The sequence below is a fragment of the Suricata suricatta genome, chromosome 9 (assembly GCF_006229205.1).
Source record: "Suricata suricatta isolate VVHF042 chromosome 9, meerkat_22Aug2017_6uvM2_HiC, whole genome shotgun sequence".
Taxonomy (NCBI): domain Eukaryota; kingdom Metazoa; phylum Chordata; class Mammalia; order Carnivora; family Herpestidae; genus Suricata; species Suricata suricatta.
The window spans coordinates 108,600,442-108,615,925 of record NC_043708.1 but is presented as its reverse complement, the minus strand read 5'-3'; the positions used below and the strand labels follow the sequence as shown (position 1 = coordinate 108,615,925).

The 15,484-nt window shown below is 54.1% G+C and overlaps 1 protein-coding gene across 10 annotated transcripts in view; it reads left to right on the top strand.

Moving 5' to 3' along the window:
- GRAMD2A (GRAM domain containing 2A) overlaps positions 1-15,484 on the top strand; it is a 34,288-nt gene extending 18,804 nt beyond the window's left edge. For 2 of the 10 annotated variants that reach the window (XM_029952468.1, XM_029952470.1), the window contains exons 2-13: positions 1,728-1,848; positions 6,375-6,467; positions 7,707-7,764; positions 8,122-8,197; positions 8,826-8,929; positions 9,470-9,568; positions 9,693-9,764; positions 10,520-10,582; positions 11,580-11,724; positions 12,001-12,100; positions 12,934-13,038; positions 13,293-15,484. In XM_029952468.1, the coding sequence (XP_029808328.1) occupies positions 6,385-6,467; positions 7,707-7,764; positions 8,122-8,197; positions 8,826-8,929; positions 9,470-9,568; positions 9,693-9,764; positions 10,520-10,582; positions 11,580-11,724; positions 12,001-12,100; positions 12,934-13,038; positions 13,293-13,296 (909 nt within the window). In that variant the 5' untranslated portion in view covers positions 1,728-1,848; positions 6,375-6,384 and the 3' untranslated portion in view covers positions 13,297-15,484. Of the gene's footprint in view, positions 1-1,727; positions 1,849-5,556; positions 6,279-6,374; positions 6,468-7,182; positions 7,296-7,706; positions 7,765-8,121; positions 8,198-8,825; positions 8,930-9,469; positions 9,569-9,692; positions 9,765-10,519; positions 10,583-11,579; positions 11,725-12,000; positions 12,101-12,933; positions 13,043-13,292 lie in introns of those variants that run through there. The other 8 variants (XM_029952465.1, XM_029952474.1, XM_029952467.1 and 5 more) reach the window with 6 other exon arrangements.

The following is a 15,484-nucleotide window of genomic DNA, read 5'->3' as shown; positions in this document are numbered from 1 at the left end:
TAGTGTGTCCGTGTAATGGAATTCTAAACATTGGTGAAAGTGCACAGTTAACAGCTACACACACGACCCTGTGGACGAATCCCACAGATGCAGTGCTGAGTAAAAGGGGCTACATAAAAGGGTACGTAGGGTATGATTCCATTCGTAGAAAGTCCTCAAAGAAGAGGCAGAGGCAACCTGTGCTGTGGAAGCCAGGGTCATGGTTATCCTTATGGCATGTGGGTGACGGGTTGGGGGTGGCGGTGAGCCTGGGAGCAGGAGAGGCTTCTGGGCGCTGGTTTCCAAGTGTGTTCTGTTTGTGAAATGCATTGAATTGTACATCTATTTTATGTACACTTTTTAAAGTTTATTTATTTATTATGAGAGAGAGAGAGCAAGCAGGGGAGGGACAGAGAGAGAGAATCCCAAGCAGGCTCTGAGCTGTCAGTCTGGAGCCTGATGTGGGGCTCCATCCCACACACTGTGAGATCATGACCTGAGCCGAAATCAGGAGTCAGACGTTTAGCCACCCAGGCATCCCTCCTATGTACGCTTTTCTTTTATTTTTTTTAATGTTTTTTTATTTATTTTTGAGAGACAGAGAGACAGTGTGAGCAGGGGAGGATCAGAGAGAGAAGGAGACACAGAATCAGAAGCAGGCTTCAGGCTCTGAGCTGTCAGCACAGAGCCTGATGCGGGACTCGAACCCATGAACTGCGAGATCATGACCTGAGCTGAAGTTGGACACTTAACCGATTGAGCCACCCTGGCGCCCTATGTACGCTTTTCTATATGTAAATATACTTCAACGAGAAGTCAAAAATATGTCGTTACCTACATGCTACCCCCCAGAGACTCTGATTTAATTGGTCTCAGGCATCATTTTTTGGTTTGTTTTCTTAAAAAGTGCTACATGTGATGCTAATGTGTCCTCAGCAGGCTGCACATTAGACTTGACAGGATGACCTCTCTTCTCTGTGACGAAGGCAGTGAGCTATGTGCTAAGCAAGAGGTCGAGGTAGATGGGCCATCTCTGTGGCCTGTGGGTTTGTGCTTTCAGGGACGTGTTACTAAGGTGTGTTTTTGTTTGGAAGAGCTCTCTTCTTGGAGGTTACGGGGCCCAGCGTCCTGGCTGGCTGCTGAAGGGGAGGAGCTGTCGCTGGGTCTGGCCTTGAGAAGGGCTGGCAGACCCCACAGGATGCTCTAATATCTCAAATGTCCACGAGACGCCAACTTGGGAGACTCCCCCGAGTTGCCCCAGGGGACCCGCCTGTGACCTTGCAGGCCCAGCTGGCTCAGGCTGCAAGGCCTGGCTTTGTGCTTCAGCATGGCCTGGGTACTTCTCCTGCCAGGCTTGGAGGCACCTCCCCTGGGGCTGGGGAGGCTTGAGTGTGGGCACGGGACAGCCCAGGGGCATGCAGTCCAGTGAACGGAGTGGTGGAGGCCTGAGGGGTCGGGCCTGGGCTTTCCCCAAATACCACATCCCATCCCTTCCGAGCCACTTTTTCTTTTGTCTTTGCCTCCCACCTGAGCTCCCCTTTTGATCAGTCAGCCAGCCTGAACTGAGTGCCTGGCAGTACCCACTGCCTACTTCATGGGCAAGGCTCCCGGAAGTAGGGCCCGGTCTGCAGGTGACCCCATTGCTCCATTCTGTGTGCCTTTCCCTTCTACTGCCTTGCTTTATCCCTCCCCTCTTCCCTCTTGGAGCGTCACTAGCTCTCTTTCTCTGTCTCCTTCCCTCATGGTAGCAAACACTGAGTGCCTGCTGTGTGCCCGGGATACAGAGATGTATAAGACACACCCCTGGTGGAGCTCAGAGTCGACTGGGGGCCAGCTGCACGTGTAAACAGACGAGCACAGTCTGGTGTGGTAAGTGCTGGGACAGCACTGCAGGACAGAGGGGACAAGGGACCACAGAGGAGGGACTGACCAGCTCTGCAGGGGGGGAACCAGGGAGGGCTTCATGGAGGAGGTGACATTTGAGTTGGGACTTGAAGATGAGTGGAATTCCCCAGGTAGACAAGCATGGGAAGGAATTGCAGGTAGGGAGGACGTGCAGGTGTAGAGGGCGGCTGCGACAGACGCTGGGCTCAGGTGAGCCTCAGGAGAGAGGCTGGGAAGGGACGCAGGAAGCTCAGGAAGGCCAGCTGAGGAGGCAAGAGGGAGGTAAAGTCAGCAGCAGAGCAGCAGGATCCGGTGTGGGCCCAGGTGGCTCTGTTTGTGGTACAGATGCGGGGGAGGAGCAGGCATGGTGAGGAGGCTGCTGCCAACGTCCAGGGAAGGGATGATGGTGGTCGGGGCTGGCAGGTGCAGTAGGGATGGAGAGGGTAGGTGATGTCATGGTGTTGGGTTCAGCAGGGACAAGGCTCTTGGGCCCTTGGGGATTGAGTGCTGTGGGGGTGGGGAGGAGAATGAGATGAGGCTTCTGGCTTGGGTAACCATGGAGGAAGGAGCCTTTCGGAGATACTGGGTGCTCTGAAGAAAGCAAAGTTGGGGGGATGACACAGACCAAAGCTCAGAAGGAGAGGAGGAGTCAAGGTCGGGGATTTAGAGATTTCGATTTGGGAGTATCTGCCTGGAGGAAGCTTCCAGAGCAGAGTACGAACATGTCAGGTGTCCTGTGAGACCTGGTCCGTGAGTTCTGGGGGAGGCAGCTCAACTACTTGCACCTCTGGGTTCCCTCATTGTCTCTCTGTCCCTCTCCTGCCTTCTCTGTCCCCCCCCCCTTCTCGACTGGCTCTTCTGCCCACACCCCCCTGAGCTAGCTCCCATCCTGCTCTCTCAGCAGCTCCCCCACCCCCCGCCCCCGGGCTCCTGGGGTGATGAGCTCCGTGAGTGTTCGAGTGTTTGTGGAAGGAATGAAGGAAGGCTTGGGGGTGGGGCAAGCAGTGCTGTGTCGTCTGGAGAGGCGTCCTGGTGAAAGGGACCCATCTGAGGCTCAGCCTGGTGAAAGGGACCCATCTGAGGAGCTCCTCCAAGCTCTTCTGCCCCCTCTAATGTCCAAAATATTGGGCCTCCCTGCTACATCCCCTCGATGACAATAATGATATATTTTTTGTGGCTTTGATAGAAAAAATAGACATGGATTTGAGGACCCCTGATATGACCCCACAGTCTGCATGTGGAGGTAGGGGTGGGACTTGATGGGGAAGGGGGTTAGACCACGACCCACGGAGCAGGAGCAGCCGGCCGGAGGAGGTCTGTGTGGCAACACACGGAGGCTGGTCCCCGTTTTCCAGCTTCCTGCTCTTGAAGTCTCCTTCTGACCTTCTGTAGCAGGGCCCTGCTGGTACTTGGGTGCTCCCCACCTGACTGGTTCTGTGGACCGCTCTGCTCCAGACCTACCCTTGCATCTGATTTTGCTCCCGTTTCTTTACTTTTACTCCTCTAACACTGTAGGCTAATTAGTAGACAGTCTGACCTGATCACTTTGAAAACCATGCGTCTCGGCCACAGGCAGAGTCTCTGTATCAAGAGCATTATGAGGACAGCCAGGAGGGACTGGCCTTCACAGACGGACAGGTCGGAATGGCTTGTCACCATGTTGTTCATCACGCGTAAAGGAGTTGCTTTTAAGTTTAAAAATACTTGAAAGTCATTTCGCCCACGCCCCAGTGACTATGTTTTACCACCACTCTTTTTTCCTGGAGATGCTGTGGAGAGTACACAGCCTTCTTTTGTTTTTCTCACAGTCCGTCTCTCCTCCAGCATCGCTCACTGACCTGCGCTGTCATACCTCCAACGTGTCCTGTGCGCCTGCTGCATTCTGGCCTCGCACCCAGCTTGGGGCCTTCAGGGAGGGAGCAGGCAGAGTCCCTGCCACCCTGGAGCCCCTGGAGACAAGCAGTTCAAGCAGTGATCCAGTGTGACAAGACCCGAGAGTCAGGCCAGGATTGGGGTGCCGTGTCTGCGGCAGGGGCTCCGCACTAGGCTGGGGGAGGGCCGAGGGCAGGCTCCCCTCCCCGAGCAAGACACACTGGACCTAAGGATGAGTTCAGTTTAGAAGCCACGCAGAGGAAAGATCATGAACGCAGTTAGATTTGGGAACTTTTGCAGGATGATAGTCTTAACCAGGTAGTAAGGTTGGGCTTCCTTTTCTTTAGGAGCCTTTCTGTGACTCTCACTGTCTGCCTTCTGGGCTCCTGCAGCCCTGATAGCTCCAGTCACCCTTCCCAATGCCTGAGTAATAGGCTCTCTGCCTCTGAGACCATGGTTAAGGTCCTTCTTGGGGTCTCTCTCTTTCCCTGGGCCTCCAGGTTAGAGTGTGCTCCTTAGAGTGGGCCCTGTGTCCTCTTTCCTTGTGGCCCAGTATGGTCACAAGCGGTAGGGTCTAAGCTCCCCAAGGGCTCGGTGGTTTGACTTGGACATGCTCTGCCTCGGGGGACTCTCCAACCAACGCATTCAAACCGAGTGAGGAATGAGAGATGGAAGACCTCGATAGCATCTACCACACAAAAGCTGAACAGTCCCGCAGACAAAACCAAAAGGCAAATGCCAGACTGGGGGAGATGTTTGCAAAAATGAGAAACTAAGTGTTAATTCTCTCAAAAAGGAATTTAATACAAATCAATAAGGAAAATGTGGAGACTCTCGTAGACAATTCACAGATGAAATTCCAGTGTTGATGCGTCTATATGGGAAAGGTTGTTGAGCAGAAATAGAAATGAAAATAGCGTACTTCCACATACCAACCTTGCAAAAGTGAGAAAACCAGTGGATGTAGCCCAGAGGTAGGGAAACGGGCACGCTCATGGAGTGCCGACGGCTGTGGCCATCCGTAGAACATATGGAAGCACTTTGGGAGTGAGTCTAAAGAGTCTGGGAAATGTGTATTCTCGACCCACTAATCACACTTCTGGGACTCTGTCTTAGCCATGGGCAGTGACATGGGGAATTTTCGGGAAATCATGTTAAGCAACAAAAGTAGGACATACATATTATCATGTATAATTCTACTTACACAAATTCTATATCTATGCATAAATTTTTTCTTTGGGTGAATTTTTAAGGGCTTTTTGCTTCTCAGTGATTATGATCATCGTATTTTGTCTTTCTCGTATTTTCTATGATGAGCATACCAAAAGTCAAGAAGGGGGGAAACCCTCTTGAAATGTGTAGTGATGGAACCAAATAAATATAGAAATTAACTTTGGGAGTCAAAAGGGTCAAATCACTAACAAAACTTGTCACTTTGCAAGATTCAGGAAACATATGTTGATGTGTATATACCAAAATTCTCCAGAAGGCTAAGGGCGGAGATCACGAGGCCACATGGCTGTGGATGGGCTGATTTTGTGGGTTACCTGGCTCTTGACAGTGTGATACTGGGTACAGACTGTCCCTTGGCAGGGCTCAGTTTCCTAATCTGTACACAGGATGGTGGGGGGGGGGCGGTGATCAGACTAAATGATCTCAGAGGGTCTTGGCAGATCTCGGCTAACTCTGTTCTTGAAGAAGAGAACTTTGACTTGCGCCCATGACAAAGCTGAGAAGGACTGAGGGCTGGTGTTTGCAGATCTCAGGTTCCAGCTCTTTATCTGCTGAGAGGCTCCTCATCTGCCCAGAACCTTGTGCATGTTTGTGACCACTGTGATGCCCTGCTTCTTGGCCACCCTTTTTCCTTGGCCCCACTCAGTTGAAGGCTAGTTTGACCGCTTAGGCTTTATCGATGCCTAGCCTGTGTGCTCTGGAGGGGCAGGAACCCTAAGCTTCGGATCTGTTTAGTAGAGGCATGAACTCAAAAGCCATTGGGGAGCCCCACCTGCCCAGGAAGATGGTGTCTCCTCCCTCCAGGGCCCTCTCCCTTGGACATTTTTGAGATGGTATGGCTCCCAGGGCCAAGGTGCCCTGATTGTGTGAAGGCCACCCAAGGCACTTCATGGTGTGGGGCTCTCCTCCCTTCTCAGCCCAAGAGCACCTGTGGGCTGACTAGAGCCCCTCCCACACCATTGGTGGCATCAGATCCTCCGCTCTGCTAAGGCCTCCTGTGCTCAGCATCCTTTCCCAGATGCTGAGGGCTTATGGTAATGCTGTCCAGGCACCTCAGGAACTGTTGCTTTCAGCCATGAGCAAGTCTTAGAGGCCTCTTTCCTGATGTGCTTTCTCAGGGGTTGGGCCTGAGTGTTCCCCTAAGGCAGGCTGATTTTCCTTCCCGCCCAGGCAAACTGACCTGCAGGCTTCCAGGAAAGATGGCTTGTGGGGTTGTCCCCTCTGTCCGGGACGACAGGACTCTGGCCTGAGCTGCTGCCTCTGGACTGTGACAGTTTCAGCCTCCCCCTGAACAGCAGGGCTGGTCTAGGGTGGGGGCGGAGGAGCTGCCCTGGGGATGGGGAAGCTGGTAGGGACAGGTGTCCCCATAGAGCCACCCTCCCTGATGTGGGACTGTTTCTCCTTAGCAGCCAGCAGATGCGTAGAAAGACAGCTTCTCTGAAGAGCCCTGTGTCCTGCACAGAGAAACCAGCCAGGGTCCAGGAACCCCTGAACTCCAGGTGAGGCCCGTTCCACTGGTCAGATATACATACCGATTAGGGGTAGGAGCTGTGGGGCTGCTCCTCAGGAGGACCTTAAAGACTGGAGCAAATAAAAAAGAATGAAATCTTGCCATTTGCAATGCTGTGGACGGAGATAGGGTGTATTACGCTAAACAAAATAAGTCAGTCAGAGAAAGACAAATACCACATGATTTCACACACATGTGGAATTTAAGAAACAAAACAAACGAACAAAGGGGGAAAGAAAAGAGAGAGGCAAACTGAGACACCAGCTGTTAACTACGAAGAACAAACGGATGGTTACCAGAGGAGAGGGGGCTGGGGGCTGGGAGAAATCAGTGATGGGGATTAAGGCGTGCGCTTGTTGGGATGAGCCCTGGGTGATGTACGGAAGTGTTGAATCACCGTATTGTACACCTGAACGAATACTACACTGTGCTAACTAATGGGAATTTAAATAAAAACTTAAACAGAAAGTAGAGAAAGGGGCAAAAGGGGTTAAAGAAAAGTTAGAAAGGGGACCTCGCATCAGGTCTTAGGTTGGGCACAGGCCACCCGGCCTCTTCCTCCCGTTCCCGGGCCTGTCCCAGCACACGGGGACCTAGCACAGTCTAGGCTTCTCAGGTTACCAGCCTCCTCCCTGCCCACCTGTCCTCAGGCCAACCTGGCCAGGGCAAAGGTTTGCGTTCCAGCACCACCCCCTCTCCCTCAGCCCTGGTAGCCTCCATCAGGTCAGGTGAGTCTGCTGAGCTCCAGGCTCCCGGGAGGAAGCTTCCAGGAGGGCAGTCCTGCTGGGATCATGGCCCGTGGCCAGGCCCCGGAGCTGTGAGTCTGACATCTCCACCTCACCCCCTCCCCAGACTGGTCCCCAACCCCGTGTCTCCTACTCATTTATCCCTGGGTCTGCTCCTCTGCTCATCCTTTGGCCAGAGAAGTGGGAGAGGGTTTTTGACACTTGGGGGCAGGAGGCTCCTAAGCATCTCTTGGAGGCGGAGGGCCTGGCTTGGTGGGGGGCGCTGCCCACAGCTGCAGGGGAGGAGGGCTCGCAGCCCTTCCCCAGGGTTGAGCTGCATTCTTGCCGTTGCTTATCACTTTGCTGTGGCTCCTAGAGAAGGGCCTCAGTCTTCAGTCTCTGCTCCAAGCTTCTGGCTCAAAGCCAGGCCAGACCCAGCCCCGAGGATGCATGGGCAGAGCTCGAGGGTTTCTTGTCTCTGGAATGGAATGTCTCCTTTGCAGTCTGCACTGGCCGGAAGGCTTGAAGGGTGAGGAGATCAAGAAGTGCGGGCGAGAACGGGTAAGTGTGCGGAGGCCGACTTTTCACTGCCCACCAAGGGAGGGGCCCAGGGCTGCCCGAATTCAGTGATTGTTGACTCCGTGGCTGCCAGGCTTGTCACCAGGGGAAACTTGAATGAGTGTCCCCTCTGGGTGGGGGTGGTGTGTTCCTTTCCAGTCATAGGCTGCCCATCAGGACCTACTGTCACCAAGAGACGAGCTGTACTTGGAACTCAGTTTTTCACCCCCACTGGCTGCTTACTGACTGCTTCGTACCGGAGCCCCTGCCCCCGTGGCATTGTGTCCTGGTGGCTGGCGCAGGGCCCCTCTGGTGGTCTGATCCCCCAGGACTTCTCAGCCCCAGCTCGTGTGTTTGCAGACACTACTGAGTAAATACAACCAGCAATACCACAAGCTGTTTAAGGACATCCCCTTGGAGGAGGTGGTTCTCAAAGGTGAGCTGTCTCCCTGCTGTGGCTGGACAGGTGCCTAGAGGGCCTGAGGCCCAGGTCCTCTCCTCCGGAGCCTCCAAGGCACCATTTTGATATGGGAACCGGCTGCCCTTTGGATGTGGTTAGGCCTGTTTTCTTCAAAAGTATGAGAAGACGGGGTAGACTTGGGATATGAAATGGAATTTATAAAAGTTTTCTTCAGGCAATATCATGGCTTCCAAATCTTATTTTTGTTTTGCTCTTATCAATGACTGTTCTTTCCTGCTCAGGCCTCTCAGGGAGCATGTTGGAGCCTTTGCACAATTGAGGCCCTCTCTCCAGGGCAGGGCAGGGCAGGGCAGGGAGTTCTGCCTGAGGGAGCAGGAGTCCAGGCTTGGGGAACCCTGTGAGGCATGAGTGGCGAAGGAGGGAACCTCTAGCAGTTTGGTGGGGTAGGGTGGGGCGGTCAGGACTCTCAGGAAGGACTCAGGCTGCTGGTGGAATGGCTGGTTTGGGCCCTGGGGTCGGGAAGGGGGATTCTGAGGAAGGCAGTCTCTGAGGCTGGACTCTGGACTTGTGAGTGTAGGACCCAGGCCCTGGAGCTTCAGGGTTGCCCTTGCTCATGGCAGTCTTCTTTCCTGTGACTTCCCAGTGTGTTCCTGTGCCCTCCAGAGAGACCTCCTTCTCCAGGGCCGGCTCTACATCTCCCCCAACTGGCTCTGCTTCCATGCCAGCCTCTTCGGCAAGGATATCAAGGTAGTAATGAGTGGTAAGGGGCCCATGAGGTCCCAGCCTGGGAAGATATAGGCCCCTCCCATGCGGGCATCCCACCCCGTGTCTGGGGAGGGGCCCCCATCTAGAGTCCCCATCGGGCCCGACCCAGCCTGAACAGCTCGTAGCCAGTTCATTCTGCCTATGGGTGCCTCTGAAATGCCTTAAGAAACAGAGTGTGATGCCATGCTTAGGGGGAGCCAGAATTGTGGCCAGGTGGTAGCTCAGGGGCTCCATTACCAGAGTGTGGGATTCACCAGAGCAACCATCCTTGGCCTCCTGGATGATAGGACGGGAGCCCAGAGCAGTGTGTGCTCTCAGGGCTGGGGCAGGCTGGTAGGACAACTGCAAGGGGAGCCTGCATGAGAAAGTGGATGGGTCAGGTATTCTGTCACACGGGCCCAGGCTTCTCCATGGTCTCTGTGCTTGGCTGCCTGCCAGTTGTGGCTGGGGCCGCATGCAGGAGGCAAAGGGACCATGTCCTTTGGGGTGGATCCTGAGAGAAGCACTCCTCTCCCCACTCAGGTGGTCATTCCTGTGGTGTCTGTCCAAATGATCAAAAAACACAAGATGGCCCGGCTCCTTCCCAATGGCCTGGCCATCACCACCAACACCAGCCAGAAGGTCAGTGAGTCCCTGTGCCAGCCATCCCTTGTTAATTTCCCCAACCAGCCCCAGGACCCTGACTCCGGCGCTCACCCCAGTGTGTACTTACCCCACCCTTTTCTGTTTTCTTTCTCTGCCCCAGTACGTCTTTGTGTCACTGCTTTCCCGAGACAGTGTATATGACATGCTGAGGAGGGTCTGCACACACCTACAGGTATGGAGCTTAGGTGCAGGAGCTGGTCAAGGGAAGCTGCTCAGGTCTGGGCTGAGGTCTTGGGACAAGGCTGTTGGGAGTGGTTGGCTGGTCTCTCTAATACAAGGACCAAGCGGGGGCACCTGGGTGGCTCAGTCGGTTAAGTCTCCGGCTTCGGCTCAGGTCAGATCTCACGTTCGTGCTGACAGATAGCTCAGAGCCTGGAGCCTGCTTCTGGTTCTGTGTCTCCTTCTCTCTCTGCCTCTCCTCCTCTCATGCTCTGTCTCTCTCTGTATCAAAAATAAATAAAACATTAAAAAAATTAAAAAAAAATTTTTTTTTTAATACAAGGACCAAGGGCAGGGAGAGGGGAGTAACAGACTCAGGCACAGTGTCTCTGAACTTAGTCCTTGGACTGGGTGTCTGTGCTCGAGAGCATGTCTCTTCAAGCCAGTGGCCCTTGTGTATCCCCATGTATACGGCCTCATGGTGCTCCTCAGTGTACAGACAGAAGCACGTGGCCTCTTCCCAGTATGCCTACAGCTCTCTCTGGCCCACGGTGAGGAAGCGGGGAGGGGCAGGAGCTGGGGGAAGTGCGTTGCCTTGGATTTGCCCTCCGCTCCAGCACTAGCCCCTGCAAACTGGGAGTGAGGCCCCATCTGACCCAAGGCAGCTTATGTGGAGGTAAAGCTCTCTTGGAGATTACTAACACGTCTTAACCCCTGACCTTGGCTGTTCCAAATGGACAAGTGACCCCTGTTCCCTCTCTTCTTCAGCCTTCCAGCAAGAAGAGCCTGAGTGTAAGAGAATTTCCAGAGGAACCTGAGTGCGAGTCTCTGGTGAGAGCTGAGGCTGGGGGCCACAGTTGCTGGTGTGATGGAGCCTATAGCCCTGAGGCTTCTGGGCCTCCCAGGAGGGTCTACAATGCAGGACGGGGGCTCCAGGTGCCAGAGCCAGCGACCATGCTGTGCCAGGGGGTCCCCTAGACCTGCCATGCTCCATACCATGTAGAGCCAGGAGGTCCTGGGCAGCTCTGCGGACTTTCTGAGCAGAGCAGATGTCCAGCCCCCAGAACACTGGGCCAGGTTGGATCCCGCTCCTGCACAGACACAGAGCCAGTGACCCGTCCTCTCTCCTTTAGCAGCGTTTCGAGGGCCTTCCAGGGGTAGAGCTATCCTCAGGGAAGAACTCCAAAGGCTTTTGCTGTAGAACCCAGACAGACTCATTTGAGATTTGTTGAGGCTCCAGCAGTGTCCCTTGCTGCTGGGGTTCTGGGTAGGCAGAGCTGAGTTTCTAGAACAGTGATAGGTAGGGAAATGACGCCAGGGTGTTTGAAGCCTCCTTCACTAGCTATTAAGCATTTAGCCAAGCATGCAATACACAGACGGCTAACGCAGGGGATAGAAGGTGATGTTCCCGTTTTTTGGTTGATGCGGACTCCAAGTACCCCCTGCCAAGGGCACTGATGTCCTTAGGGTTAGAGTTCATATTAGAAGGACATATCCCATCTAACTTATATTGTGCTGAGCTTTCTTGGACTTAGCAGATCTGAGCACATACCTGGGTTAGCTCGTGTCTTAGATCCCATTCTGGTTCTGTATTAACAGTCTTCAGAGACATTGTTCTCTGGAAGAGTGGTTAGTCACAGCATGGGAGCAGAGAAGAGAGACATGTGGTTGCTATGGTAATGGTTTCCCCCCTTCTGGGCACCTGACATTATGCTCACTAGGATTGCGTATTGGTAATATCCAGAGAAGGTGTGATAAACCTAATGTGGGCCCTTAGGACACGTGACATCCCAAGGGTCATAGACAGTTTCTCCTGCCTTCTCTGCAGGAAGTTCTCATCCCTGAGATGAAGTGGAGAAAAGTGTGCCCTGCCTCCAGGTCCCTGTCCCTCCCAGACAACATCCCTTGTATCCCTCGGGCAGCCATGGACTCCACCGACAGCTTCTTTCCCTCCAGGAAGCCTCCAGGCTCTGGTGAGCTCAGGGGGCTTTTCCACCCTCTACCTCTGCAAAAAGGAAAAAGCCCCCTACTTCTGCAAAAAAAAAAAAAAAAAAAGCAAAAACCAAAAAACAAAACAAAACCCAGCTCTTTCTAAAGCTGTTTATTATTTTTCTTCAAATCCATAAGGGAAAGCCAAGGGCCCGAGCAGCTTCAGAGAATAGGGGACAGGGGAGGAAGGTGGGCATGCTCCTTGCTGGGCTGGGCTGCCTCCTGCTCCTAGAAGATACCTAATTGCTCTCCTATCCCAGAGAGTGCTGTCTGTGAGGAGGAGAAGCTGGAGGAGGAGCCCACGAGCGACGGGGAGCTGAGGCTCTGGGATTGCCAGCTCCTCAAGGTCATCTTTGTGCTGTAGGTGACTATATGTGGCGGGGGGGGGGTGTCTGTCAAGCTCACCTGGGTGTCTGGCTGTTTAGAGCAGGGGCCTCTGTGTGTGGGGAGTTCCCAGGTCAACCAAAAGTCCTGGGTAGAGTCCGGAGGCTACGTGGCAGGCCCTTCTGAAGCAAGACAAAATATCTCTAGTTTTTATTCATACAACCCTGTAATTTAGGGTTAAGGCTGGCAGAATATGAGAAAAAGGAAAAGTTGCAGAAGATTGGGGAAGGGGAGGGCTGGCTGAATTGGAGAGGGCCATCAGATAGACGAGGGGAGGGCCACAGCCTTCCTGCTACCCGCCTCTAGAGCAGTGTTTGGAACCCCAGGCTTGTCTGTAATTCTGCCCGAGAGCCGGCAGAACGGTGAGTGTGGCGGGGTGTTTCATGGACAGCCAGCCCCTGGCTTCCCCTCACCTTACCTCATGGCCGTCTGCTGGTTCTGCTGGCTGAGTTCTGACTGTCAGCTTCAGCCCTTGCGGGGGGAATGTGGGCCTGCCGCCTTCGGGGATGATCTCTGTGGTCTTGAATAGAAGGAATGGGACCAAGGTGGCCAGTCAGAGGGAGGGTGGGCTCAGTTTACCTAGAATTCTTGCTGGGCTTTGAGGACACCTCCATGGGGATGAGTCTCAGGACCCCCACATGGCCTCTCAGAACAAATATGTCCAGGCCTGAATGTAGCTGAAGGGCAAAGATTTCTCTAATTCCTCCAACTGCAACTGGAACTAGCTTAGTCCCCACTCCTATTTCTGGTGAGCCTCTAAAAATGCCATTTTCCCGGATGAGATATCCTTCTTATCTCTCTTTCTCCAGGATCTGCTTCTTGGTCATGTCCTCATCCTACCTGGCAATCCGCATCTCCCGGCTGGAACAGCAGCTTCACTCCCTGAATTGGGATGGCCCAGTCCCTGGGCACAGGTGATGCCCTGTCTCTTGCCAATGCCTCTGGGATTGAGGGCGAAGGATAGGAGCCAACAGCTACGGCCAGGCTGCTTGCTATCCTGGTTGGACTTGGCCCTGCCGTTGTGCTGGTTTGATGGCTCTGCGCAAGGTTGGACAGTGTGCAGGGTACACAGATCCCACCCTGTCCCACTCTCATGGGGGGAGAAAGGCTCGACTGATCTGTCTGCCTTTTAGGCACTTTCTCTGATGTGGGCTTCTCCCGTGTGCAGGTAACAGCCACCTGGCCTTTGTCCCCACTTCTCCATGAAGAATGCTCTGGGTGCTAAGGTTCCACCAGTGATCCCCGTGGTTTATGCTGCTGCTGCTGCGCTGAGACTGAGTATGAAGGAACATATTCCAGATCCTTCCTCCTCCCCCTAATTCTTATCCCTCCTGTTTACAAAGCTCCTACAATTTGGGGACTCAGACAAATAGCCCGATTCTTGGAACCAGCTGAGAAATTCTGTATACTAAGCTTCGGCAAGCACTTCAGTGGAAAAAGAAAATCAACTTGCTCCTTGGAAACAGCCTGGCACAGAGGCAGAGGACTGCGAGTCACCCGAGGGACAAAGGCCGTGCTTTGGTACCTGGAACGCACCTCTCCAACTGTCAGGTGGCTCACTGGCACAGTGCGACAGAGGCTCGAACCCAAGCCACCCGCGGGGCTCTGATCTCTCCCACCATACTGTGTTCTCACTTGGGCCCCTGGGAGCCAGGGCAGACTGGGGGAGGGGCAGAGGAGGGAGAAGCTGTGAACAAGGAGAGGAGGGCGTGTAACTAGGATTCCAGCCAGAGAGGAATGTTCCTTCCCTGTGCTGAGGCTCTGTCCTGGCCCCTCATGAGGAGCCTGGCTGGTCTGGGGGACGGAACAGCAGAGGATGGTGGCAGGGGCTGTGAAGGTGAGCAGAGGTTCAGCGTTGTGTGTCCTGAGCTGCCACTTCCTGGTAGGACGGGTGGAGCAGGTCCTTTGATCATTGTGGTCACAGACCTGGTATTGCGTCTTCCCCTCATGTGCCCAAAGAGTTCTAAGGTGCCCCAGGTGGGAAGTAGGGGCTGGGGCTGGGGGTGGGGGAGGGAAGGTCAGTGGCTTTGATTTGAGATCTTGTTTTGTACCCCCTGCCCAACTGCCTGTGAGGCCATGACCAGGAGCGGCCTGTCAGGGAGGCGAGGCTGGGCAGCTGGGCACTACGTATAGGGCCACCGCAGGGTAGAGCTCGCTCATGTCACCAGAAATAAGTACGATGCAGGCCATGGGGGAGGCTTCTCCACTCCATGAATAAGGTAGAGGTGTCCAAGGTGGACAGTGCAGGGACCAGGCCAAGGGGTTCTGTCGGATACCTCTGAGGACAAGAGAGGTCAGGGGACGGGAAGGGTAGACACGGTGGCAGCTTTGTCTTAGCCCCCTCCATTTCCACCAAGGCCTTCTCTTTTCTAAACAGCTTGTCTATGTCTCAGAACACTGCCCACTCTCCCTGGCACTCCTGTCGGCCAAGACAGGGCCTTCGGAGGTGAGGTAGAGGGGCCTTCATGAGGAGTCACTGGTATCAGGGAAAGTCACTGGGGACGGGGTGAGTGGGGTCAGAAAGAGCCACTGTTTTTCCTCCTTTGGATGCCCAAGAGGCTAACCAGGGAGAAATCCAAGCAGAAGTTCTTTATTGCAGAGCCATGATTGTCCTATTAGGGCAAACCCAAATGAGAATTGGAGGCACTGACTGTAGGTGACAAGTCCCTAAGCTCAGACTAGCAGTCTCTTCATCCTCTCCCCATTGCAGGCTCAGAGCCCGGGGAGGAGGGGGGGCAGTTTGCTTGCACCTCATCTGCATGTATCAGGTGAAATTCATTATTCCATCCTCCCCCATAGCACCACACCGGGGTAAACCCCTTCCTTATTTTGGAACCAGCCCCCTTCATCACGCCTCTCCATCACGTCTTCAGGGAAATACTTGCCCCAGTGTCTCCCAGCTTGGTCCTTGCTGAAGGGCAGGGAGCGTAGGTCCATTCTCTGAGCCGTGCGAGGTTGAGCCAGAGGCTCTTGAGAGGCCAGCAGAGGTGCCAAGTCATGGGTGACTGTGCCAAGATCCTGGTGAATCTGGTCTCCAGCAGTGCCCCAGGCTCAGAAGGGGCATGAGGCGTGCTGTGGGTGGGTGGCTCTGGAGGTCCTCTTGGGTCCAGGGATTTCAGTGGTGTGAGTGTGCCTGCCACCCTGGAGGACCCTCTCTCTGTTTCTCCCTTTGGTCCCCCAGCCTGGTCCTCTGGGGCCAACGTCCCTTTTGGTTGTGCTCATTTGTAAGCTCTGTGTATCTGTACAGACCTGCTTGCACTGGCTGATGCTCCTCTAACTCCCTGAGAGATTGGTTCAACAATCCTTGGGTTGTTAGCCTTTGAAAATATTTTAAAATACAAAAAATTGATTTTTCTAGTG